This window comes from Heterodontus francisci, chromosome 13 (genome assembly GCF_036365525.1).
Source record: "Heterodontus francisci isolate sHetFra1 chromosome 13, sHetFra1.hap1, whole genome shotgun sequence".
NCBI classification, from domain to species: Eukaryota; Metazoa; Chordata; class Chondrichthyes; order Heterodontiformes; family Heterodontidae; genus Heterodontus; species Heterodontus francisci.
In genome coordinates this window covers 2,505,181-2,531,292 of record NC_090383.1, presented here as the reverse complement: position 1 = coordinate 2,531,292, position 26,112 = coordinate 2,505,181, and the positions used below count along the sequence as shown (strand labels likewise).

Here is a 26,112-nt window from a genome sequence, read left to right as displayed (position 1 = left end):
GAAAGGGGTGTGGCCACATATAATCATGTATATAATTAAGACAGAAAACTGCTGCCATGGCTCACATGGTTAAAATTCAGAGATTGTAAGTTCTGAGGATTGACTCTGAAAGCCGGGGGTGTGGGTGGGCGGGTGCAATTGCTGTTGCTTCACAAGTCCTTGTTTAATTATATCCCTTGAAGAATAATTTTGGTAATTGTTAGAAAGAACTTGTTTTTAAGTTCTCCTGTCAAGTAATTATTCATGCGTAAACATATATGTAAATGAACTAGGCTCATTTCAACTTTAAAAAACACTGACAAGTATTTTTTTCTCTGCTTAAGGCATTCTTGTGCATGCTATTATATGACTACGTTTTTACTACAGCAAAGCATGAATAAATTTGTGGTTAACATCCAAGCGTACAATTTCAGTGTATAGCACCAATTTAATTACTTCTGTTAGATAGTTGGGTTGGAATAATTCATGGTTGTGATTAGATACGCCATAAATAGTGAGTCAAATGTGTGAAATTAATGAATTTGCTATAGCTCAATTTCATGCTTCATCCATAGTCAACTGTTCAAGTATTTTGTACATATGTATCGTAGATCATGGAGTATAAGACGATCCCCTTTTTCCGGCCCCAAAAATCACGTTTTTGCTTATACATGGCGTATAAGTTGACCCTTCCCCATTTTTCAGCCATGACATGCTACATTCTTAGTAGTCAGCCTCAATTGTTTGCATGTCTTACTTACCTGTTAACTGGGTGCAAGGGATCAGGGCAGGTGATACGGGCTGTGTTGCGAAATGCACTTGAGTTTAAGACACCTCCACACAGAGCAGATTCCGGATGGCGAATGACAAAGAGAAATGGATCCTGCAGCAAAATGAATAAAGTATGAAGCTGGTTTCAAGCTAAAAGTCATAACATTTGCTACCACGTCAAATAACGGTGCTGCAGAGAGGGAATTCGGTGTTATTGAAAAACTGGTGTGAAAATGTAAGGAGGAATCCGCCCTGAAGATGATGTCCAAGACCAAATGCTCTGTAAGAACAGGAATTAATCACTGGCCTGATCTTGAGAAGCATGCATCAGAATTGGGTCCTTGAAAATCGTCAGAATGGTTACATCGTCACCAGAAATGCAATGTGTATTTACACACTTAAGTGGGTCAAATCAAACTGAGTCCAACAAAGATTTCAGAGCAACAGTTTGTTCAAGTAGCTGCTTCGTGGGATGAAAATATCTATTGTTGTGGCAGAAGACCAAGATTGATCAGAGAATACTAAAAGACCTCAATGCCAAAAGTACCAGTTTCCAGCAATTCTTCATCAGACAGCAGCAAAATACAAACACCCATTATGCCACATTGGCAACATGGATGAAATGCGCATGAATTTCGACATGCCCAGCAACTGAACTGTGGAGTGAAAAGGTTTGAAAACCGTTCTAGTGAAAACTACAGGACATGAGAAGCCAAGATTTATGGTGGTACTAGCCTGCATGGCTGACAGAACGTATTTAAAGCCTATGATTTTCAAATGTAAAACCATGCTGAATATCAAGTTCCCTGGAGGAGTTTTTGTGCATGTCCATGACAATGGTTGAATGGATGACGATGGAGTGAAGTTATGGTTCGATTTTTAAAAATAATATATTTTATGGGATGTGGGCATCATAAGAACACTAATAGGAGCAGGAGTTGACCATTTGACCCATTGAATCTGCTCCACCATTCAGTACGATCATGGCTTATCTGCTTCAATTCCACTTTCCTGCCTGCTCCCCATATCCCTTGATTCCCAGAGACCAAAAATCTATCTATCCCAGCCTTAAGTGTATTCAACGATGGAGCATCCACAACCCTCTGGGGTAGAGAATTCCAAAGATTCACAACCCTTTGAGTGAAGTAATTTCTCCTCATCTCCGTCCTAAATGATCGGCCCTTTATCCTGAGACTGTGGCCCCGTGTTCTAGATTCCCTGCTGAGCGGGGAATCTCTGTTTACCCTTTCCAGCCCATTCAGAATCTTGTATGTTTCAATGAGATCACCTCTCCTTCTAAACACCAGAGAATATAGGCCCAATTTACTCAGCCTCTCATCAAAGGACAACCTCCTCATTCCCGGTGACTGATGTTAGACTACCTGGCCTGTAGTTTCTGGTTTTCTCTCATACTGCTTTTCAACAAAAGAGGGAAACATTTGCCAACTTGCGATCTGATGGGACTGTTCCCAAATCTAAGGAATTTTCTCCAGTACTTTTTCTCTGCTATTGATTTATTTAATTTCATCACTCTTTTTAGCCCCTAGGTTACTGTCTCTTTCTGGTATGAAACTTGTGTCTTCTACTGTGAAGACCGACACACACAATTTGTTCAATGCCTCTGCCATTTCCTCATTCCCCATGATGTTACCTGTCTCTGCTTCTAAGGGACCAACATTTACTTTAGCTACTCTCTTTTTATATACCTATAAAAGCTCTTACTGGCTGGTTTACTCTCATTCTATTTTTTCCTTTTTATCAACTTTTTGGTGGCCCTTTGCTGGTTTCTAAAACACTCCTAATCCTCAGACTTGCTACTCTTTGCAACGTTGTAAGCCTCCTCCTTTAATCTAATGCTATCCTTAACTTCCTGAGTGAGCCAGAGATGGGTCGGTCTTGTTGAGTTTTTGTTTTTCAATGTAATGTATTTTTGTTGAACATTTTGAATTGTTTCTTTAAAGGTTTCCCACTGTTCATTTACTGCCATACCTTTTAGTCGATTTACCCAATTTATCTTTGCCAATTCTCCCCTCATACCTATGTAATTGGCTTTGTTTAAGTTTAAGATTCTTCTTTGTGATTGGGGTATGTTGCTTCAAACTTAACATGGAATTCAGTGGTATTATGATCACTGTTTCCCAGTGGATCTATTGCTATGACATTACTAATCAATCCTGCTTCATTACACAATACTAGATCTAAGATAGTTTTATCCCTAGTCGGTTCCACAATGTATTGTTCCAAGAAATTGTCCCAAAAGCATTCTACAAACTCATCATCTAGACCACTCTTGCCAATTTCATTGTCTCAGTCTATGTGAAGACCCTAAAGTCCCCCAAATTATTACATTGCATTTGTTACAAGGTCCAATAATTTCTTCTTTAATGCTCTGTCCAATGGTATAACTACTATTTGGGGCCTATAAACCACTCCCACCAGTATGTTCTGATTCTTGCTCTTTATTTCCACCCATACTGATTCTACTTCATGATCTTTTGAGGCCAGATCCTTTCTCTCCTTATTATCAAGGCTACCCCATTTCCTTTGCCATTCTGTCTGTCTTTCCAAAATATTGTGTACCCTGGAATATTTATTTCACAACCTTGCCTTTGGCGTGGCGATTAGATCTAAATCATTTACCTCTATTTGTGCCACTAGTTCAACTACCTTATTGCAGATGCTTTGCACATTCAGATAAAGAACCTTTGATTTCTTTTTTTTTTACTTCTGTTCCCTGCAATGACCTTATTCGGTAAAGTGCAATTTTTGTTATACTCTCTGTCCCTTCCTGTCCCATTCTACTTGTCTTTAGCTATAACACTATACTGTTCTGATGTCTCGATCTTTCTCTTTGGATTTCTAAATCTCCCTTCATCCGAATCTTTGAGATTCTGCTTTATAATTTAGCCCCTACATGCTCTTACTCCAATGCAGAACCTCTTCCCTAGTCCAATCAATGTAGTTGGTACCCATGTGGGCCATGACAACTGGATCCTCTCCCTCCCACTGCAAGTTCCTTCCAGCCCTGAGCAGATGTCCTGAACTCTAGCACCGGACAGGTAACACAGCCTTCTGGACTCATGCTCTTGGCTGCAGAAAACGGTGTCTATCCCCTTGACAATACTATCTACTATTATCACTACATTCCGATTTACTCCTCCCGCTTGAATGGCTTCCTGTACTACGGTGCCATGGTCAGTTTGCTCACCCACCGTGAGGCCAGCATATGTTGCCCATCCCTAATTGCCCATGACAACTAAGTGGCTTACTTGGCCATTTCACAGGGTAGTTACGCAACCACATTGCTGTGGATCCAAAGTAGCATGTAGGCCAGACCAGGTAAGAACAGATTTCCTTCCCTAAAAGACAGTAGTGAACCAGATGGGTTTTTAGGACAATTGATAGTTTCATGGCAATATTACTGAGACTAGCTTTTAATTCCAGACTTTTTATTAATTAAATTTATTAATTAATTGAATTTAAACTATTCCAGTTGCCTTGGTGGGATTTGAACCCATGTCCCCAGGACGTTAGCCTGGGTCTCTGGATTACTAGTTCAGTGACATTACCACTACACTAGCGTCCTCCCTTGTGTGGAATAGGTATCCCTTTGGCCTTTGCAAAGAATGCAGCTTATTAGTGTGACACACGTTCAATCCCATATAACTGATGAGATCAAGAGATACTTGTGAAGAAATAACACCCACATTGCTGTTATACCAGTGGGTCTAATGTCCATAGTTCAACCTTCGTATGTGTGCCTTAACAAACCATTCAAGGATTATGTTTGTGCCAAATGGAATAGGTGGATGGTTGGCGGAGAAAAAACCTTCACAAAGAGTGGAAATATGTGCGCTGGCCTGCTTGAAGCTTTGTGTGGTTTCGACATCAAATCATGGAATGCTATTAGTGCACAAACTATCAGATCATTCAAAAAGTGCGGAATATCCAATTCAGTGGATGGAGAGGAAGTTGATTTGTTATGGAGAGATAATTATGAAACTGAAACCACCACAGCTGATCCAGAGTGGGATCCTCATGACGATGCCATAGCCAAAGTGACTCGATGAATTTGATTAACTCTTTGCGTCGAATGCCCAAGGCAATGAATTTGGCGGGTTTTTAAAAACTTTGATTAAAGGTATCTTTGTAGAATTAACTTATTCAATAAACCGTGCCGCATTGATTTAATATGAATTACCGGTGTTACCTACTTGTTTTACATTTCAAAATGGCGACAACCCACACCCCAACCGGCAGATCACGTTTTATACTCGCCGTATAAGTCAACCCCCATTTTGGAACAATATTTGGAGGCTTCAGAGGTTGATTTTATACGCCACGATCTACGCTAAGTGGCGGCGGAACCGTAAGCTGTGCTATAAATAGGGAGATCCCAAATCTCCTCCAAATTAGATTTCTGAAGATGAAGTAGCTCCTGTGTTGTGAGGGGCGCACACCAACTGCAATGACATTTGTCGCATGGCTACAGGGGCTGTGACAGATTTTTGGCTGCTTAGTGCAACATTATATTGCTAGCATATGTCAAAAATCTTGTTTTTGGTACGTATTTCCTGTGAATATTACTCAAATTTGTAGATTTGATTGACTGGGTGCATCACTCAAAATGATTTTTTTGTGTAAAATGTCTTTTCCTTAGTAACTGAAATTTCTAATTAAAATAAGGTTTTAATCATGCAAATGTTTTCAGGCGCAGAGAGAATGACGTAACAGGTGCAGATACCAAAGTACTTACAAGAACTGATCGCAAGAAATAGGAGCAGAAGTAGACCATATGGCCCATCGAACCTGCTCCGCCATTCATTATGATCATGGCTGATCTTGGGCTTTAATTCCACTTTTGCTGTGCGCTCCCCATATCCTTTGATTCCCTGCAAGACCCAAAATCTATTTATCCTAGCTTTAAATATATTTGATGATGGAGCATCCACACAAAGTACTAAATTTAATGTTTGCAGAGGTGTCTTTATAAAGTTACAAGTTTGTGTTGTTAGACCTGAAGAGCTGCCTTCTCACTATTAACTAGCACCTAGAATCCACAAATTTACATTTCACGCCAGCCTCTCCCAAACCCCAGGCTACCCTTCACGGTGAAAAGAATCTCACCTCCCCCATGCTGCCAAAACCAACAGTTCCACCAAAGTGCTATCAAAACCCAGGTCTGCCTCCACTGGAGCTAAATCTCATTCCCCATACCCAGTGCTGCTAACTACAGATATCTATTTGCACCGGGCACATATTGCGTACCTTTCTGCTCTGTATTCTCAACTTTGTTGATGTGTTTTCTATGCTGAATTAAGCACTGTCTGGCTTGCTTGATGGACTCACTTCTGGGTCATAAGTTTGAAAATATAAGATCCACTCCAGAACTTGACCGTGCTATTTGGACTGATGTTCCAGTACACGACTGAGGTGCCCTCCCTTTACAGCAGATGATAAACTTGAGGCATCTTGTGATTACTTGAAAAACAGTGTGTTTTCTAGGTATCTTGGCAAACTTTCTCCCTCAACCAAAAACAGGTTAACTCCTCAATTATTATTTTGCTCTTGGTGGGATCGACCGTTGACATGCTGTTCTCCCTTCGTCAGATACAGGAGAAATGCCGTGAACAACAGATGCCCCATTACATTGCTTTCATTGATCTCACCAAAGCCTTTGACCTCGTCAGCAGACGTGGTCTCTTCAGACTACTAGAAAAGATCGGATGCCCACCAAAGCTACTAAGTATCATCACCTCATTCCATGACAATATGAAAGGCACAATTCAACATGGTGGCTCCTCATCAGACCCCTTTCCTATCCTGAGTGGCGTGAAACAGGGCTGTGTTCTCTCACCCACACTTTTTGGGATTTTCTTCTCCCTGCTGCTTTCACATGCGTTCAAGTCCTCGGAAGAAGAAATTTTCCTCCACACAAGATCAGGGGGCAGGTTGTTCAACTTTGCCCGTCCTAAGAGCGAAGTCCAAAGTACGGAAAGTCCTCATCAGGGAACTCCTCTTTGCTGACGATGCTGCTTTAACATCTCACACTGAAGAATGCCTGCAGAGTCTCATCGACAGGTTTGTGGCTGCCTGCAATGAATTTGGCCTAACCATCAGCCTCAAGAAAACGAACATCATGGGGCAGGACGTCAGAAATGCTCCATCCATCAATATTGGCGACCACGCTCTGGAAGTGGTTCAAGAGTTCACCTACCTAGGCTCAACTATCACCAGTAACCTGTCTCTAGATGCAGAAATCAACAAGCGCATGGGAAAGGCTTCCACTGCTATGTCCAGACTGGCCAAGAGAGTGTGGGAAAATGACGCACTGACAAGGAACACAAACGTCCGAGCGTATCAAGCTTGTGTCCTCAGTACCTTGCTCTATGGCAGCGAGGCCTGGACAACGTATGTCAGCCAAGAGCGACGTCTCAATTCATTCCATCTTCGCTGCCTCCGGAGAATACTTGGCATCAGGTGGCAGGACCGTATCTCCAACACAGAAGTCCTCGAGGCGGCCAACATCCCCAGCTTGTATACACTACTGAGTCAGCGGCGCTTGAGATGGCTTGGCCATGTGAGTCGCATGGAAGATGGCAGGATCCCCAAAGACACATTGTACAGCGAGCTCGCCACTGGTATCAGACCCACCGGCTGTCCTTGTCTCCGCTTTAAAGACGTCTGCAAACGCGACATGAAGTCCTGTGACATTGATCACAAGTCGTGGGAGTCAGTTGCCAGCGTTCGCCAGAGCTGGCGGGCAGCCGTAAAGGCGGGGCTAAAGTGTGGCGAGTCGAAGAGACTTAGCAGTTGGCAGGAAAAAAGACAGAAGCGCAAGGGGAGAGCCAACTGTGTAACAGCCCTGACAAACAAATTTTTCTGCAGCACCTGTGGAAGAGTCTGTCACTCTAGAATTGGCCTTTATAGCCACTCCAGGCGCTGCTCCACACACCACTGACCACCTCCAGGCGCTTACCCATTGTCTCTCGAGATAAGGAGGCCAAAGAAGGTGGGATTTTGCTGTGTGTCTTGTTTGCTTACCCAAGTCACTGCATTGCAAAATAATTGTAATTGGTATCTTGAGCTGTTGGGAAAAATATACGGTAAATAAATGCAAATTTTTATGTAAAATTGCTGCCAATTAACCATCTGAAAGAATAACTTTTGGTGGGATAGTCAGACTGATACCCCAAGACCTTTTGATAATGTCCCACATGGGAGATTGGTCAAGAAGGTGAGAGCCCATGGGATCCAGGACAATTAGGCAAATTGGATCAAAATTGGCTTAGTGGCAGAAGGCAGAGGGTAATGGTCGAGGGTTGATTTTGCGATTGGAAGCCTGTGACCAGTGGTGTACCACAGGGATCGGTGCTGGGACCCTTGCTGTTTGTAGTGTACATTAATGATTTCGACGTGAATATAGGAGGTATGATCAGTAAGTTTGCAGATGACATGGTGCCGTAAATAGTGAGGAGGAAAGCCTTAGATTACAGGACGATATAGATAGGCTGGTAAGATGGGCGGAGCAGTGGCAAATGGAGTTTAATCCTGAGAAGTGTGAGGTAATGCATTTTGGGAGGAGTAACAAGTCAAAGAATATACAATGGATGGGAGGACCATAGGAAGTACAGAGGGTCAGAGGGATCTTGGTGTACTTGTCCATAGCTCACTGAAGGCAGCAGCACAGATAAGGTGGTTAGGAAGGCATATGGGATACTTTCCTTTATTAGCTGAGGCATTGCATGCAAGAGCAGGGAGGTTATGATGGAGCTGTATAAAACGCTAGTTAGGCTACAGCTGAAGTACTGTGTACAGTTCTGGTCGCCACACTATAGGAAGGATGTGATTGCACTGGAGAGGGAGCAGAGGAGATTCATCAGGATGTTACCTGGGCTGGAGCATTTCAGCTATGAAGAGAGACTGGATAGGCTAGGATTATTTTCCTTAGAGCAGAGAAGGCTGAGGGGGGACCTGATTTAGGTATACAAAATTATGAAGGGCATAGATAGGGTAATTAGGAAGAAACTTTTTCCCTTAGCGGAGGTGTCAATAACCACGAGGGGCATAGATTTCAGGTAAGGGGCAGGAGGTTTAGAGGGGATTTGAGGAAACATTTTTCACCCAGAGGGTGGTTGGAATCTGGAACACGCTGCCTGAAGGGCTGGTAGAGGCAGGAACCCTCAACATTTAAGTGTTTAGATGAGCACTTGAAACGACATGGCGTACAAGGCTACGGGCCAAGTGCTGAAAAATGGGGTCAGAATAGATGGGCTTGATGGCCGGCACGGACACATTGGGCTGAAGGGCCTGTTTCTGTGCTGTATAACTCTGACTCTGTGACTTGACATTTTTACCCACTCCAAAAAAAATAATTTGAGGGTGCATCGCATTTTGTGCGAAGGTGCAAAAATGGACTCAAGGTTTCCTGACAGGGTTTTAATGATTCCTTTTTATCTTTGTTGTTCTCTGTTTCTAAACCTCTTTACTTTTTCCAGCTTTAAAAATTGTCCTAAAGACCATTGAGCAAGCACTTGGTCACACCAGTGAATCTCCCTCTTGCTGCTTTAACCAGTTTTCTTTGTCACCAGTGTAGTGCCTTGTAATATATCTTTACATTTAAACATTTCACGGGGAATGTCCGGTGAGATCTTGATCTATATAAATAGATGCTTTTTTTCTGACTGAAGTAAGGTGCTGAGTGAATGCTCTCCTTTCGCCTTTCATCATTTTCTCCCACTCATTCCTGACGCTGCAGAGTTGTACTGGAGGTTGGTTCCATGGATGACTGGGGGTCTCTTGTACCTTGTCCAAATGGCCATTCTTTGTAATGATTGTACTGTTCTTTGATTGTCAGTAGATTGTTTGTTTGACTGGGAGCATCACAACAGAGCCTGATTCTTTCCCCACATATATGAACTTTCTACCAAGGATTGCTGAATAACTGATCAGTTCAGGATCCCTGGGTGGTTTCTGTTTTTCTTCCTATCAGATGGACACTCTAACCAGTTGTAGCATCCTTACTGCTGGTTTCACTGAGAGTAGTTAACTCACCGTGGACCAGAGATTGAACTTGATATTTTCCTGGGTCGTATGACTCAGGAGAACAGTAGATAGTCCAATTACTTGCATCTGGGAAAGTTGAATAGTTGTCTTTTAAGGGAGTTATGAGCAGCTGTTTGCCGGAGATAAAGATGTGATCTTGTGTGTGTGTTTGTCACTAACCATTGTTGCGACCAGGTGAGAAAGGTGCCTAGGGGTCTTTTACTGTCTTCACCTGGTCTTATTGTAACAGGGTTTTATTTTTAAACAGTGTTTTGAGCTCCCCCTTTGAATCCTTGTTCACCACTTTCCAATTAAAAGGCAAAAAAATGAGCACAGACAGGCTTTCTTAGGTTTAAAGAAGAAAAGTGAAATTTATTAAACCTTAAACTTAAACTCTAATACGGTTAACACCTATGGATATACGACGCGCCCACGCTAGCATGCACATGCGACACAGATGCAAATAGGGACAGAAAAAAGCAGAAGAAAAATAAAATGGAGAGGTTTGAGGCAATATCAGAAGAGTTTCTTTACTGTGCTTTGAGCTCACTGTAGTCCTTTTGTAAGTAGTCTTGCTTTTCATTGGGGCCTAGTATTATTCTTAAACCTTTTTCACTGTAGGAGACTTTACTCTTTTGGGGTTCATGTGTCTTCAATAGTTTCCGAAGCTGGTGAGAGTGAGATGAGAGCAGACAGGAGAGAGGTGTTCTCCGTCCAGGAGAAAACAGCTTTCTGATTTCAAATTCCTTGTTGGAAGTTCAAATTCAAAAACTCCAACAGTCAGTTAGTCATGTAACCCAAACCAGTCCGACCACGTCTTTTAGTGTATTTGGCCATCTTAGCAGTTAACCTGGAATGCTAGCCTTTCCACCTTCAATGTCTGGTAATCAAAAGTCCATTGTGGATTAAATTGGAGAAGGGAATAGCCCCCTTGTCCTTTTCAAGTACTGTCTGTTGATATGCTAATGTCTCTCTCCAGCCAAAGTCTCCAATTGTTTTTTAAAGCCAGTTCTTTCTTCACCAACAACAGTCCAAAATTAATGTTCATGTAGCGAAATTAATTTTCCTCATTCTTGGCAGGTGGGGGGCTTACCTGACATCATTTCTTAATTAATTTCTTTCCTTCCTCAGATTGTAGAGTTTATTTCGAGGAAGTGATGCTCAAAAACAAATAATCTTCCTTAACTTTCCATATTGTATATCTTGAATCAGGATTTTACGGCACACCAGGAGGCCATTTGGGCTGTGGTGCTCTGCAGGTCTCTGAAAACTGTCTGGTTGCATTCCCTGTCTTTCCCCATCGATTACATTTTTGTTTTTCAAATATTTATGTACTTCCCTTTTAGAAGCTGTTATGGATTCTGTTTTCTCTGGGGTATTTTCAAATCCACAATCTTAAGATTTGTTTGTTTTTGCACCATTAAGCGGTTACCACCAAATGTTAATATCAGGCACGCTTCTTGCTTCAGTTCCACTTGAGAATTCAGGGATGGAACTGGAAGGTGTGTTTTCCCCCCTTAGTGGTCATTGAGGCTGCTTCATTCATAATGATTTTGCTGATCATGCCAACAAAGCAGAAAACTGAAATTTTAATAAGTTGTCAAATTCAGTATTTATTGTAGGTTTCCTGATTTCTGACCGTGGTCCTCATAATGGAAGTTTCACAATGACCAATCCATTTCTTTGGAGAGTAGTGAAAACTGCCTCACGTAACCTAGGGCGTATTAAATATGTACATATTTATTGATGTGAATAGACTGTATATTCACTATGTAATAACCATTGTGCAACACTAAGATTGCCACTTAATAGAAAGCATTGTCTCACCAGTGACGATTTGTAATTAAATGGACTTGCTGAATTGTACAGTACCCTTTCCAAAATACAGATCACAAAAAATTGAAGTTACAGATCATATTGCATTATTGTACTAATAAATGAGTTGTACTGTGTAGACAGTTTTCTTTTATAATTCTCTGGTGCATTTATTTGTGCTTGAGGTACATTTTGTTTCAGAAATATTTCCACACATCAGTTAATAAGGATGCTTTTTTTCCAGGCATCTTGGTTCACAACTCTGCGAATTAGAGAGACTGATAGATAAAATGATGATAGCAGATTTTTCTACATATGCTCATAGTGACTTAAATAGACCGCTGGAAGATGATCAGTTGTTAGAGGAGGTATGTGAAAATACTGATTTTAGTTTCATTAAAGTATTATGGCTTTAAACTTTCATCGATCTGACAACCAAATACATAGATCATTTGTTATAGTTTTGGTCTGTGCATGTATGAATTCAGCATTTATATAGTGGTGTGTGACTGGGTTAAAACTGCTAATATAAAGTTGGGTGCATAGCTGGATGTGCAGCCACTGACACTGAGTCTATTTTACAAAAAATAGAAGATAATTACACATGAAGGCCATTTGGCCCTTCTCAATTCATCCATCCAGAGACATCCTCATGTTTCCCTCCCCCAACATTGTCAAGTCCATTTGTTGTTTAAATGATTCCATGGTTTTGCCTCCACTACCTGTAAACTTGACTGCTGTTGGTATGAAGAAGGATGTCCTGATATCAGTACTAAAATTACCATTTGCTAGTTTAAACCTGTTTTCTTAGTTCTACTTGCAGTTTAGAGTAATATTCTGAGTTAACTTTTCTTATACCAATTATGATCTTGTATATCTCTCAAAGCTCACCTCTTGACATTTCCTTTCCACGCTGGAAAACCCAGGTTTTTCCCAGTGTTCTCCTAATTCAGACCCCTGATAAGAGTTCAGCCATGTGACTTTCTCTGCCTTGTCTTGAGCATTTGAATATTTTTTTGCTTCTTGGCAGCCAGATCTGAATGCAGTATTTATTCATATTTCAAGTTTTCAGTTTATATCAGAGATTTGACAATATGAATGCTTTAACCCGTTGGGAGTTGGTATCCAGCAAGATTGCTGTATGGTTGATGGAGTTGCTGCACTGTTTTGGTTTGATTTGATTTAGAGATACAGCACTGAAACAGGCCCTTCGGCCCACCAAGTCTGTGCCGACCATTAACCACCCATTTATACTAATCCTACACTAATCCCATATTCCTACCACATCCTCACCTGTCCCTATATTCCCCTACCACCTACCTATACTAGGGGCAATTTACCGATCAACCTGCAAGTCTTTTGGCTGTGGGAGGAAACAGGGAGAACTTGCAAACTCCACACAGGCAGTACCCAGAATTGAACCCGGGTCGCTGGGGCTGTGAGGCTGCGGTGCTAACCACTGCGCCACTGTGTAAGGTGACAGCCGGTAATTTGGAGTTGGGTTGACAAAAGACGTTGTGGAATATTGGAAAATAGTCAAAATTTCATTGTATTTGTTATAATTATTGTCTTCAAGAAGTGGCTGCAGTAGCAAGGATACAATTTTGTAGAAAATGTTGATGTGAGGGAGGACAGTTTAAAAGGTTCACTATCTTGGCAACAGACCTTTGTTCATCTTGGGGTGGGTGGGTGCATAGTACAATTTTGGGAGTCAATAATTTGCAGGTTCCAGAAATAAAATACCAGGAATAAAATATTATTCAGTGCACACTATATGAAAAAAAAACACTGCTGCAGTAGTGGAGCTTTTCTGAGGTCAGATTTAAGAGGTGTGGTCAGGAATAGAGTGCAGGCAGTTTTATTCAGTGTGTAACCCACTCTCTCTCTGACCTGGGAGTGCTTGAAGCTGATAACGGGGAAGGGAGCTCAAGTGAGTGTTCAGTCCACAGCACTGATGATCTCTTGCCTCAACTGAACATAACTGCAACTGATTTTCACTTCATTTAACTGACAATGGTGGGCGAGTGGGGAAGACACAGCCATGTCCAGTGTCCACCTGATTTATTGATCAAGCAATCAAATGAAATAAATTGATTATAATGAAATGATCTCTTGTTCTTAAAAATCTGCACAACATTTAAGCTTACATTAATTTTGTCCCATAACAAAGGGTGCAATAAATGTAAGGAAGAACATGCATCTTACTCCTGACTGCATATTAACTCACAACTTTGGTTGCTTTTTCCATTCTTCCCATTTACTACTTCCTCTTCTGCATGCAGTGCCTGTGACTGATTTAGCTCCAAAGACACTGGCAGCTCACCAGTATCTTGCTTGCATGGTTATTCCTTTAATTATGTACTGAGACAGTCTAGTCTTTGGCCTCCTTGTCTCGAGAGACAACGGGTAAGCGCCTGGAGGTGGTCAGTGGTTAGTGAAGCAGCGCCTGGAGACAGTGCATGTTTGTAAACTGTTAAACTAGCCAGTTCACATCTTATGCAATCCAGTTCTGCTGTAAGAAGCATTTAGTCTCTCAATGTTTTAGATGCTTATAGTTTGTTTCACGTCACGCAGTCCACCAGTGTGGTTTTGATCAGGTTATGGTTGTAGGGTCGATAGCCAGAATGGAACAGTTCCAAATGGGGATGACTTTTCTTTGTAAGTGAGTTTGAATTTGAGGTTTTCCAGATTTGTCAAACTATAAAGAATAGCATTTCATACAGTGAAGTTCCAAATACTGTCAACATTTCACTGGGCTTTCTCCCCACTCAATAATTTTAGTTTCTAGTAACTGCTTTTGCTTTTGATAAATTTAAGGAAATCTGTGTCCTATCTAAAGCACAATGTAATGATTGAGAACTTGCCAGAACAGCTTGCTCACTATAAGGGAAGATTATATTGCTTGGTAAATATATTCTGTATTTTTTTAAAGGAACGATTGGTATCTTTGGTATTTGGGCTACTAAGACAAAGGAAGCTTGACTTTTTGGACATCTATCATGAAGAGATGATTGCTGCTGCAAAGAACATAATTAAACAGGTACACTTTATCTCCAGTAATATCCTGGTATTGAGAGATTTCTGGTATCTGTTTTAGATCTGGCCTTTAGTGAAAGGTGCAACTTGTACATCAGGTCTTGTGTAGAATATACATTGTATAAAAAAAATTCTGTAATAACACCAGAGTAAGCAGCTCATTTGACAGTCCTCCAAAAACAAAGAGCAAGGTTTATAGGAAATAACTATCGATATATTTTAATCCACCAAATAAAATGTGGATGCCTGTCAAGCAAACTATTTGTTGGATTTCTTTGTGGCTTTTTTGTCTTCGCATAAAAGATACTTATAAAGCCAGATTGGGTTTAGTGTGTTGTAACACAGCCAGCTCCCAAAGCGTAGGTCTTGGGCAGCCCAAAGACAAATGTGCTGGATTTGCTCTGCTCAGCTAGTAGGAAAACTAGTTCTATTGGCCACTGCGTTTTGAGAATCTGGCAACTTTGCTTTGGGGTTGCTTCTGGTTATATGAAATGTGTTGACAGCTGGTATCTCTAGCACTCCATTAATCCCAATATTAGAGCAATTTTACTAAGGACAACAAATAATTCTTTGTTTCTACACAGTATTTACAGCACAAACAACTCAAATCTATTTTATCTTAATATTGCAAGTATGAGATGATCAGTTTCTGTCATCACATGGTGGGTAATGCCCCTTTGTCCTGTTTCTACTGTCATCTGGCGAGGCCAAAAACGTGCCAGAACACAGTATGCCAGATCTGTGCTGTATACAAGTCCTAATGTGTCTTGGAGTTGCTGTTCAACAAGGAACAATGTTCTCTGCTTCTCACCTCAGCCTTTGTAGTTGATTTCCCATTTAATCACCTTGCTCTAGTTTTTCTCCTGTTCTCTAGTTCTGGATAGTGTTACACCAATGTGTTTTGTTGAATGATTTTCTTTGATCAGCTGACTGGAGATCTGAATTTATATTTTGTTTTAAAAGACCAGCTTAAGATGGCTACCTAATTTGCAACACTGTATCCTACACTGCAATGCTTGTGAGGAGGGAGACGAAATGTCTGCTCATCCCCCAGCAAGAACCAAGACCCAGGGAGGCGTGCTGTCTGGCTCTCTATCGCCAATGCATTTACCTCCTTGCTTAAATAAGGAGACCAGTACTGTATACAGTACTCCAAATGTGGTCTCATCAATGCCCTGTATGGCTGAAGCATAACCTCCCTACATTTGTATTCAATTCCCCTTGCGATAAACAAAAGCATGCTATTAGCTTTCCTAATTACGTGCTGTACCTGCAAACTAACCTTTTTGAGATTCATACACTAGGACACCCAGATCCCTCTGCATCTCAGAGCTCTGCAATCTCTCACCATTTAGATAATGTTTTTTTTATTCTTCCTGCCAAAGTGGACAATTTCCCACTTTCCCACATTATACTCCATTTGCCAGGTCTTTGCCCACTCACTTAACCTATCTATATCTGATTTGGTTTTTAGTCACATGTGGACAGTGCTTAATGAAAAAGTCCTGGTGGGTTTTCTTCCTTCAGGTTCTATTCATCCAGTCATTGGGCCTTAGAGGGAAAATGATATTTTATTTTATTTATTATTACCTCTGGTCCCTCAACTTCATTCTCATTAAACTCCTGATAACCCTTCTAATTTCTCCTCCTTTGCTAGCATGCTTTCTTCCCCTTCAATTCTGCGAAGTGCCGTGGGATATTTATCTACGTTAAATGTGCTATATAAATGCAAGTCGTTAGTTTTATTTGAGCTATATGTCAGTATGCAGGAAGTGGTGCTTCAAGACATGTCTGGGGTTTAATATAATACCCAGTCAGCATATCGGATGTTGCAATTTACCAGAACCAGAAATATCCATGAGGGAATTGCTCAACATTTAGCAACATAGGAGTGGATCATCGAGCCTGCTGCACCATTTAATTAAATCATGGCCGATCAGCTACCTCAATACTATTTTCCCACGTTATGCTCATCCCTTGATGTCACTGGTGTCTAGATATCTATTGATTTCTGTCTTGAACATGCTCAATGATTGAGCTTCCACAGCCCTCTGAGGTAGAGAATTCTACAGATTAACCACCCTCTGAGTGAAGAAATTCCTCCTCATCTCAGTCTTAAATGGCCTACCCCTTTATTCTGAAACTATGTCCCCTGGTTCTAGATTTGACAGCAAGGGGAAACATCTAATCTACATCCACCCCTGTCACGTCCTATAAGAATTTTGTAAGTTTCAATGGGATCACCTCTCATTCTTTGAAACTGTAGAGAATACAGGCACAGTTTCTGCAATCTCTCCTCATAAGACAATCCCACCATCCGAGGGACTAGTCTGGTGAACCTCCAGGGCGGCGGGGCGGGGCATGGGGGTGGGAAGCGGGTGGTGTACCTGAGAGAGAACTTTTTAAAACAGCAAGTGGTAATGGCCTGGAACTTGCTGCCTATGAGGGTGATAGAAGCGGAGGTAATCAATGATTTCAAAAGGAAATTGGATGAACTCTTAAAGGAAATAAACTTGCAGGGCTATGGGGATAGAGCTGGGGAATGGGACTGACTGTGTTGTTCAACAGAGAGCTGGCATGGACTCGATGGGCCAAATGGCTGCCTCCTGTGCTGTAATTTTAATTTTTTTCTTAGGATTTTGTTTTAGTAAAGTAAGATTAATGGTTTTGTACAGTTGATTGAAAATCCATTATTTATTTGGGGCATATGTGCGGTTATAAAATTATCCTATCAACACCCACATTTAAGTGTTGTATTTTTGTTGAAAAGTTTACTGAATATTTTACTTTTGCAGCACATTGACATATCAGTCATGAGGTAGACCTGTAAAAGCAGCTGTAAACTACGTTCTTTATTGAGTATTCAGACTGTATTTTCTTTTTTGAAAAAAACTCTACCAAAAACCTAATAGTGCCAAAGCATTCAGTCTTGATTTCTGTCTGCTGAAGCTAGTGTTGTATAGATCCTTTGCAGCATCTAGTGTCGAGGATAGATAATACAGCAGGATGGTTTAACTGAATTTTCTGCACTGTATCATAGATTATAAATAGCGCTCTCTTCTGTAGTCATATTTACAGGATTTTGGGGCTACCGACAGGCATGGGCAAGATTTCCATTCTTCTCAAATTTAAGGTTTTTATGGAGACAGTTTACTCTTGAATTCAAATGGCTGCAATATCAAACTTGGCATTATATCAGGAAAATGGAGAATACAAATATTGAAAGTTAACATCAATCTCTTGTGCAAACCTGAGGTATCTTTTCCTTTGATTTCAATTCAGCACTTTACACCAATCTCTCAATTCCCACTGGAATTAGTTTTTAAAGATACAGCACTGAAACAGGCCCACCGAGTTTGTGCCGGCCATCAACCACCCATTTATACTAATCCTACACTAATTCCATATTCCTACCACATCCCCACCTATCCCTATATTTCCCTACCACCTATCTATACTAGGGACAATTTATAATGGCCAATTTACCTACCAACCAGTAAGTCTTCGGCATGTGGGAGGAAACCGGAGCACCTGGAGGAAACCCACGCAGACACAGGGAGAACTTGCAAACTCCACACAGGCAGTACCCAGAATTGAACCCGAGTCGCTGGAGCTGTGAGGCTGCGGTGCTAACCGCTGTGCCGCAGAATTCTCTGTTCCTCTGATTTGGACGATTTGTTCCATCCTCGTTCTCTTTGCTTCGCTTTTGGCAGAGCTGTCAGTTGCCTGGGTCATGCTCTTGAATTTCCACCCTAAGCCACCAATATATATATCCCACTTTCTTGCTCTCTTTTTTGCTCTCCCTTTCCTACCTTCTCTCTCTCTCCCTCTTTTACCATTTTTTTTTTAACATGAAGACAGCATCTATACTGGAGGTCTTTTGTTAATGTTAAAGCAACGTCATTTATTTTACATTATGTCTTAGTGAATGAAACAATGCACGCCATCTATATGAATCATTTGAGTTTGTAATTGAAATACTGTGATTTAGGAATGAATTCATTCAATATTTAGCCTGGGACTTCCAAAGGCATACTGTTTTTCTTCTGGTGTTCTAAAGTTTCCTAAAATGTTATGTCTCATTTTCACAATTCATGTGAATCTCGTTGCTGTTCAGTTGAAGTGATTTTGTAGATATGTCTGAAATTTTCTAATATTTCCAATATTTTTCAACAGCAACATATATTTATATAGCACCTTTAACATAATACATTTTGTTGGAGCATTATAAAATAAAGTATGACACCGAGCCACCAAAGGAGATATTAGGACACATTACCAAAAGCTTGGTCTAAGAGGTAGGTTTTAAGGAGTATCTTAAAGGGATAAAGCGAGGCAGAGAGATGTAGGGGAGGGTATTCCAGAGCTAGGGGCCTTGGCAGCTGAAGGCACAGCCACCAGCGGTGAAGCGATTAAAATCAGGGATGCAAAAGAGGCCAGAATTAGAGGAGCACAGATAACTTGGCGGATGGTGAAGCTGGAGGAGTTTACAGAGATAGAGAGGGGCGAGGCCATGGAGGGATTTAAAAACAAGGGTGAGAATTTTAAAATCAAAATGTTGCTTGACCGGTAGCCAATGTAAGTCAGTGGGTATAGGGGTGATAGGAGAATGGGACTTGTTGCGGGTTAAGACGCAGGCAGCAGAGTTTTGGATGATCTCAAGTTTATGGAGAGTAGAGTGTGGGAGACCAGCCCGGAGTGTGTTGGAATAGTCAAATCTAGAGGTAATAAATGCACAAAGGGTTTCAGCAGCAGTTGAGCTGAGACGGGAGCTAAGTCGGGCAGTCTTTGTGATGGCACGAATGTGAGATAGGAAACTCATTTTGGGGTCAAATGTGACACCAAGGTTGCGAACAGATTGGCTTAATCTCAGCCTGTTAACAGGGAGAGGAATGGAATTGGTAGCTAGGGAACAGAGTTTGGAGTGGGGACTGAAAACAATGGCTTCAGTCTTCCCAATATTTAATTGGAGGAAATTTTTGCTCTTCCAGTACTGGATATCAAATAAGCAGTCTGATTTAACAGCACGGAGTTGAGAGAAGTTCAATATTAGATCATTAGTCTTGCATTTTCATTTTATGTGGCACAGCTCCAATTAGAAATTGAAATTCATGCCTTTAATCAAATGTTTATACCACTGAAAGTGCCATAGTTGAGCAGATAACCTGGAGCTTAATGACTGAAGGACATTGTCTTACAAATTGATAGTCTAAATACAGTGAAGGTTTTGATCTTCCTACCAATATAAATACATTTTGTTAGACTGTTAGAAATTATTGTTTGCAGATCATAATACTGCCTGATGACCTTTTAAAATAAATGTAGTGGTTTGTGTCTTAAAACACATAGAATGAATTATGTTTCAAGTGCATTGATTGTTAGACTGCCAACTCCACATTGCCTGTTTTTGGCCCAACCTCAGCCCATCTGCAGCTGAAACCTTCATCCATGCTTTGTCACCTCCAGAATCAACAATTCCAATTCTCGACTGATCAGCCTCCATACCCTCCACCCTCAGTAAATCTCAGTTCATCCAAAATTCAGCTGTCTATATCTTATCCTGCACTAAGTTCCACTCGCCTATCACATTCTCACTGACTTAGGTTGGTTCCAGGTCCTCCAAAAGTCTCAAGTTTAAAATTCTTATCCTTGTACTTCAATCCTGAATGCCCTTTCATTTTGCATCATTGCCTCATAATTGTTGGCTGTGGTTTCAGCTGCCTAGCCCATCCACTCTGGAAGACCCTATGCACCTCCGTCTCCTTTTAAGACCCTCCTTAATATCTACCTCTTCATAGAAGATAAGAAATAAGAGGAGTAGACCATGTGGCACCTCAAGCTTGCTCCACCGTTCAATACAATCATGGCTAATCTTCGGCCTCAATTGCACTTTCCTACCAGCTCTCCATATCCCTTGATTTCAGCAAGATTTTGGACACTCCCACTAATATCTCCTCAGGCTTAGTGCCCTTTTTAAAAAAAAAAACACACCACTATGAAGGCTGTTTGGGATGTCTTTCCTTGTTCAAGACTCTTTTTAAGTGCAAGTTCTTGTTGCAACTTTACGCAAACATGGTAGCCAACCTGTGCACTGCAGGGCCCCACAATGAATGATCCGTTAATCTGTTTTTGGTGGTGGTTTTGTTGACTAGGACACCGGAACAGCTCCCTGCTCCTCTCTGAATAGTGCCATTGGATCTTTAACGTTCTCGCAAATAAATAGGGCCTTAGTTTACCTTCTCACTCAAACGATGGCACTTTATCAAAGCAGCACTTCCTTATTTATACACTGAAATCTCCTCCTTGATTTTGTGCTGTATTTCTATATAGGAATTGAACCCACATTGTTAGTCCTGTGCTAGTGATAGCTGATCCAAGCTGATTGATTATGTCGAGAGCATGAACATTTAGTGATCAAAATTGTACAGATTTGTTATGGATACTGCGGACCAAAATAATTGCATTTGATATTTGAATGCTGTTTCTTGAAAAAATGAAGCAAGTTTTTACTAGCCTGCTAAAATGGATTTTCTCATACCCTGCTTTATTGATATTTACAGTTGGCGCTTTTGGTGCCCCTAGTTAGTGTAGATTTTTATTGAAAGTGCTAAATGTAACTCCACAATCTGCTATTTTGATGCTTCCATGCAATGATTGGGCGTGTACTAAAGTTGCAGTTCAGAAAGAGAATGGAATAAGAATGTAAACTAGCAAAAAACATAAAAACTGACTGTAATAGCTTCTATAGGTATGTAAAAAAGAAACATTTGGCTAAGACAAATGTGTGTCCATTACAGGCAGTCAGGAGAATTTATAATGGGGAATAGAGAAATGGCAGAGAAGCTAAATGATTAATAAAAGCAAAATACTGCGGATGCTGGAAATCTGAAACAGAAACAAGAAATGCTGGAATCACTCAGCAGGTCTGGCAGCATCTGTGGAAAGAGAAGCAGAGTTAACGTTTCGGGTCAGTGACCCTTCGGAAGCTAAATGATTACTTTGTCTGCCTTCACTGAGGAAGATGCAAGTAATCTCCCAGAGTTAGAGATCCAAGGGACTGGGGAGAATGAGGAATGGAAGGAAATTAATATTAGTAGGAAGGCTGTATTGGAGAAATTCATGGAGTTGAAGGTTGATAAGTCCCTGGGACCTGATATTCTACATCCCGGAGTGTTGAAAGAGATAGCTATGGAGATAGTGGATGCATTGGTGATCATCTTCCAGAATCTATAGAATTTTGGAACAGTTCCTGCTGATTTTTTTTTATTCATGGGATGTGGGCGTCGCTGGTTATTCCAGCATTTATTGCCCATCCCTAATTGCCCTTGAGAAGGTGGTGGTGAGCCACTGCCTTGAACTGCTGCAGTCCATGTGAGGCCGGTGCAATCCCAGGGCTGTTAGGAAGGGAGTTCCAGGATTTTGTCCCAGCGACAGTGAAGGAATGGCAATATAGATCCATGCCAGGATGGTGTGTGGCTTGGAGAGGATCTTGCAGGTGTTGGTGTTCCTGTGCATCTGCTGCCTTTGTCTTTCTAGGTGGAAGAGGTCACTGGTTTGGAAGGTGCTGTTGAACAAGCTGGTGCGTTGCTGCAGTGCATCTTGTAGATGGTACACACTGCTGCCACTGTGCTTCAGTGGTGGAGGGACTGAATGGCATCCCATCCACAAACAATCAAGCGGGCTGCTTTGTCCTGGATGGTGTTGAACTTCTTGAGTGTTGTTGGAGCTGCACCCATCCAGGCAAGTGGAGAGTATTCCATCACACTCCTGACTTGTGCCTTGTAGATGGTGGACAGGCTTTGGGGAGACAGGAGCCGAGTTACTCGCCGCAGGATTCCTAACCTCTGACCTGCTCTTGTAGAAATGGGATTTATATGGCTACTCCAGTTCAGTTTCTGGTCAATGGTATCCCCCAGGATGTTGATAGTGGGGGATTCAGTGGTGTTAAAGCCATTGAATGTCAAGGGGAGATGGTTAGATTCTCTTTTGTTGGAGATGGTCATTGTCCGGCACTTGTGTGGCGCAGATGTTACTTGCCACTTATCAGCCCAAGCCTGGATATTGTCCGGGTCTTGCTGCATATGGACATGGACTGCTTCAGTATCTGAGGAGTCGCGAATGGTGCTGAACATTGTGCAATCATCTGTGAACATCCCCACTTCTGACCTTCTGATTGAAGGAAGGTCATTGATGAAGCAGCTGAAGATGATTGGGATTAGGACACTACCCTGAGGAACCCCTGCAGTGGTATCCTGGAGCTCAGATGATTGACCTCCAACAACCACAACCATCTTCCTTTGGGCTAGGTATAACTCCAACCAGCGGAGACTTTTCCCCCTGATTCCCATTGACTCCGGTTTTGCTAGGGCCCCTTGATGCCATGCTCAGTCAATTGCTGCTTTGTTGTCAAGCGCATCTCGACTTCAGCTCTTTTGTCCATGTTTGAACTAAGGCTGTAATGAGGTCAGGAGCTGAGTGGCCCTGGCGGAACCCAAACGGAGCATCAGTGAGCAGGTTATTTCTAAGCAAGTGCCGCTTGATTGCACTGTTGACGACACCTTCCATCACTTTCCTGATGTTTGGGAGTAGACTGATGGGATGGTAATTGGCTGGGTTGGATTTGTCCTGCTTTTTTGTGTACAGGACATACCTGGGCAATTTTTCACATTGCCGGGTAGATGCCAGTGTTGTAGCTGTACTGGAGCAGCTTGGCTAGTTCTGGAGCACAAGTCTCCAGTGCTGTTGCCAGAATATTGTCAGGACCTATAGCCTTTGCAGTATCCAGTGCCTTCAGTCGTTTCTTGACATTATGCAGAGTGAATTGAATTGGCTGAAGACTGGCATCTTCGATGCTGGGACTTCAGGAGGAGGCCGAAATGGATCATCCACTCGGCACTTCTAGCTGAGGATTGTTGCAAATGCTTCAGCCTTATCTTATGCACTAATGTGCTGGGCTCCCCCATAATTCAGGATTGGAAGGTAGCAAATGTCACTCCACTATTTAAGAAGGGAGGGAGAGAGAAAACAGGGAATGACAGACCTGTTATCCTTGCATCAGTTGTCGGGAAAATGCTAGAATCTATTCTAAAGGATGTGATAAATGGACACTTGGATAATAATGATCTGATTGGGCATAGTCAACATGGATTTATGAATGGGAAATCATGTTTGACGAGTTTTTTGAGGATGTTGCTCACAGAATTGATAAAGGAGAATTGGTGGACATAGTATACTTGGATTTTCAGAAGGCTTTTGATAAAGTCCCCCACAGGTGGTTGGTTAGCAAAATTAAAGCACATGGGGTAGGAGCTAATATACTGGCTTGGATGAAGGATTGGTTAACAGGCAGAAAACAGAGTAGGAATAAATGTGTCATTCTTGTGCTGGCAGGCTGTGACTGGTGGGGTACCACAAGGGCTTGGGCTCCAGCAGTTCACAATATACATCAATGATTTGGATGGGGGGACCAAATGTAATATTTCCAAGATCATAGATGACGCAAAACTAAATGGGAATGTGTGTTGTGAGGAAGATGCAAAGTGGCTTCAGGGGGATTTGGACAGAGTATTTCTTAAATGGTACGAGATTAGAAAGTTTCGATGTACAAAGGGACTTGGGTGTCCTCGTCAATAAGTCACTGAAAGCTAACATGCAGGTGCAGCAAGCAATTAAGAAGGCTAATTTTATGTTAGCCTTTATCGCAAGAGGATTTGAGTACAGGAGTAGTGAAGTCTTGCTTCAATTGTATAGAACTTTGGTTAGACCGCACCTGGAGTACCATGTGCAGTTTTGATCCCCTTACCTTAGGAAGGATATTATTGCCATAGAGGGAGTGCAACGAAGGTTCACCAGACTTGTTCCCGGGATGACAGGACTGTCCTATGAAGAGAGATTGGGGAAACTGGGCCTGTGTTCTCTAGAGTTTTGAAGAATGAGAGGTGATCTCATTGAAACCTACAAAATACTTAAAGGGATAGACAGGGTAGATGCAGCTAAGATGTTTCCCCTGGTTGGGGAGTCTAGAACCAGGAGACACAATTTCAAAGTAAGGGGGAAGCCACTTGGGACAGAGATGAGAAATTTCTTTACTCAGAGGGTTGTGAATCTTTGGAATTCTCTACCCCAGAGGGCTGTGGAAGCTCAGTCATTGAGTATGTTTAAAGCAGAGATTGACAGACTTCTAAATACCAAAGGCATAAAGGGATATGGGGATAGTGTGGGAAAAAAGCATTGAAGTGGATGATCAGCCATATTGTATTGAATGGCGGAGCAGGCTTGATGGGCTGAATGGCCTACTCCTGCTCCTATGCTTGATGACATTGTCTTCCTGATGTTTTTTTCTTGTTTATTTTTCAGAGTGTGATTGAAACTATTGCACAACTGGAAGAAATAGACACTGAAGTTGTGCTGAAGTGAGTCTATTTGCTATTCTTTGCAAAATACCACAATTCACATTTAAAGATTTAAAATGGACATATCCATGTTTAAATAATTTCTTATCTACACGAGCACATTTTAGAAAGTAGATGAATTTTAAAAGAACTTGAGTAAAGAAATCATTTTATTGTTAGCAATATTTAGTCGCAATTTACTAGTGTTAACTTGACAAAGTACTTTTGTTATGGGCAAGTGTAACCTTGTTAGAAATATAAGTAGAAATACCAAGAGGTTATTTGGCTGATTTAGCTCGTCCTTGCATAGAAATGTGGTCTTTCTATAATAGCATTTCCTTATATTGCTATGAGCAGGAGTGCTGCAGTCCAGCTGTAGTAACTACCAGAATTTAAACCATTATTTAAGGTGTATGATGCTTTGGTAGTGTAGCCCAGTATACTTTTGGCTCTGATGCTGCTACTCTGACACTGAACAAGCTAGCTATTGAGTCTACTACTGCCTCCCCTGCCAATCTTAGCTACTTCAACAGCCTTTAGTGGTCACGTATGTTCCCTCCTGTTTTTCCATCCCCAATATATGTCTCTGCAAATTTATGTAAATAAAAGCTGCTAATTTGCCCGTTTCTATTTCCCTTTTTAAGGCTTGCTGATCAGATGAGAATGCTGAATTTTCCTCAATGGTTAGACCTTCTGAAAAACATCTTTGCGAGTTTTATTAACTTTCTAAAGCGGGTTAAGGTAGGTTTTGGCTACCTTAGCAAATCATGGTGGGGATCCCCAGTGAGGGAGGGACTATCTGACTGGGGGTGTCTCCTCACTAAGGTGGCACTATACTTTGTGTTCTTTCCTCTACCTCACCTTGCCAATGTTTGGACAACTAGATGTTTGTATGTGGAATTTGGTTGGGCTCAAACAATGAGGAAGACCTTTCTTAAGTAGATTACATTTTAGTTTTTATCGTAGTTAACTATTATTCAAACATACAGTAATTGGATGAACTGTTTAAAATTTGCACATTATTAGTTTGCAATGTTCACAATCCCATATTTCTATTATCTGAAGTCATTATTGG

General features: G+C 41.5%; 1 protein-coding gene across 2 annotated transcripts in view; it reads left to right on the top strand.

Annotated features, from left to right (window-relative positions):
• The window catches only part of vps54 (VPS54 subunit of GARP complex), a 102,310-nt gene that overhangs the window by 28,559 nt on the left and 47,639 nt on the right, over positions 1-26,112 (top strand). For both annotated transcript variants that reach the window (XM_068044248.1, XM_068044247.1), the window contains exons 8-11: positions 11,855-11,978; positions 14,543-14,650; positions 25,003-25,058; positions 25,682-25,778. In XM_068044248.1, coding sequence (XP_067900349.1) covers positions 11,855-11,978; positions 14,543-14,650; positions 25,003-25,058; positions 25,682-25,778 — 385 coding nt within the window. The remainder of the gene's footprint in view (positions 1-11,854; positions 11,979-14,542; positions 14,651-25,002; positions 25,059-25,681; positions 25,779-26,112) is intronic.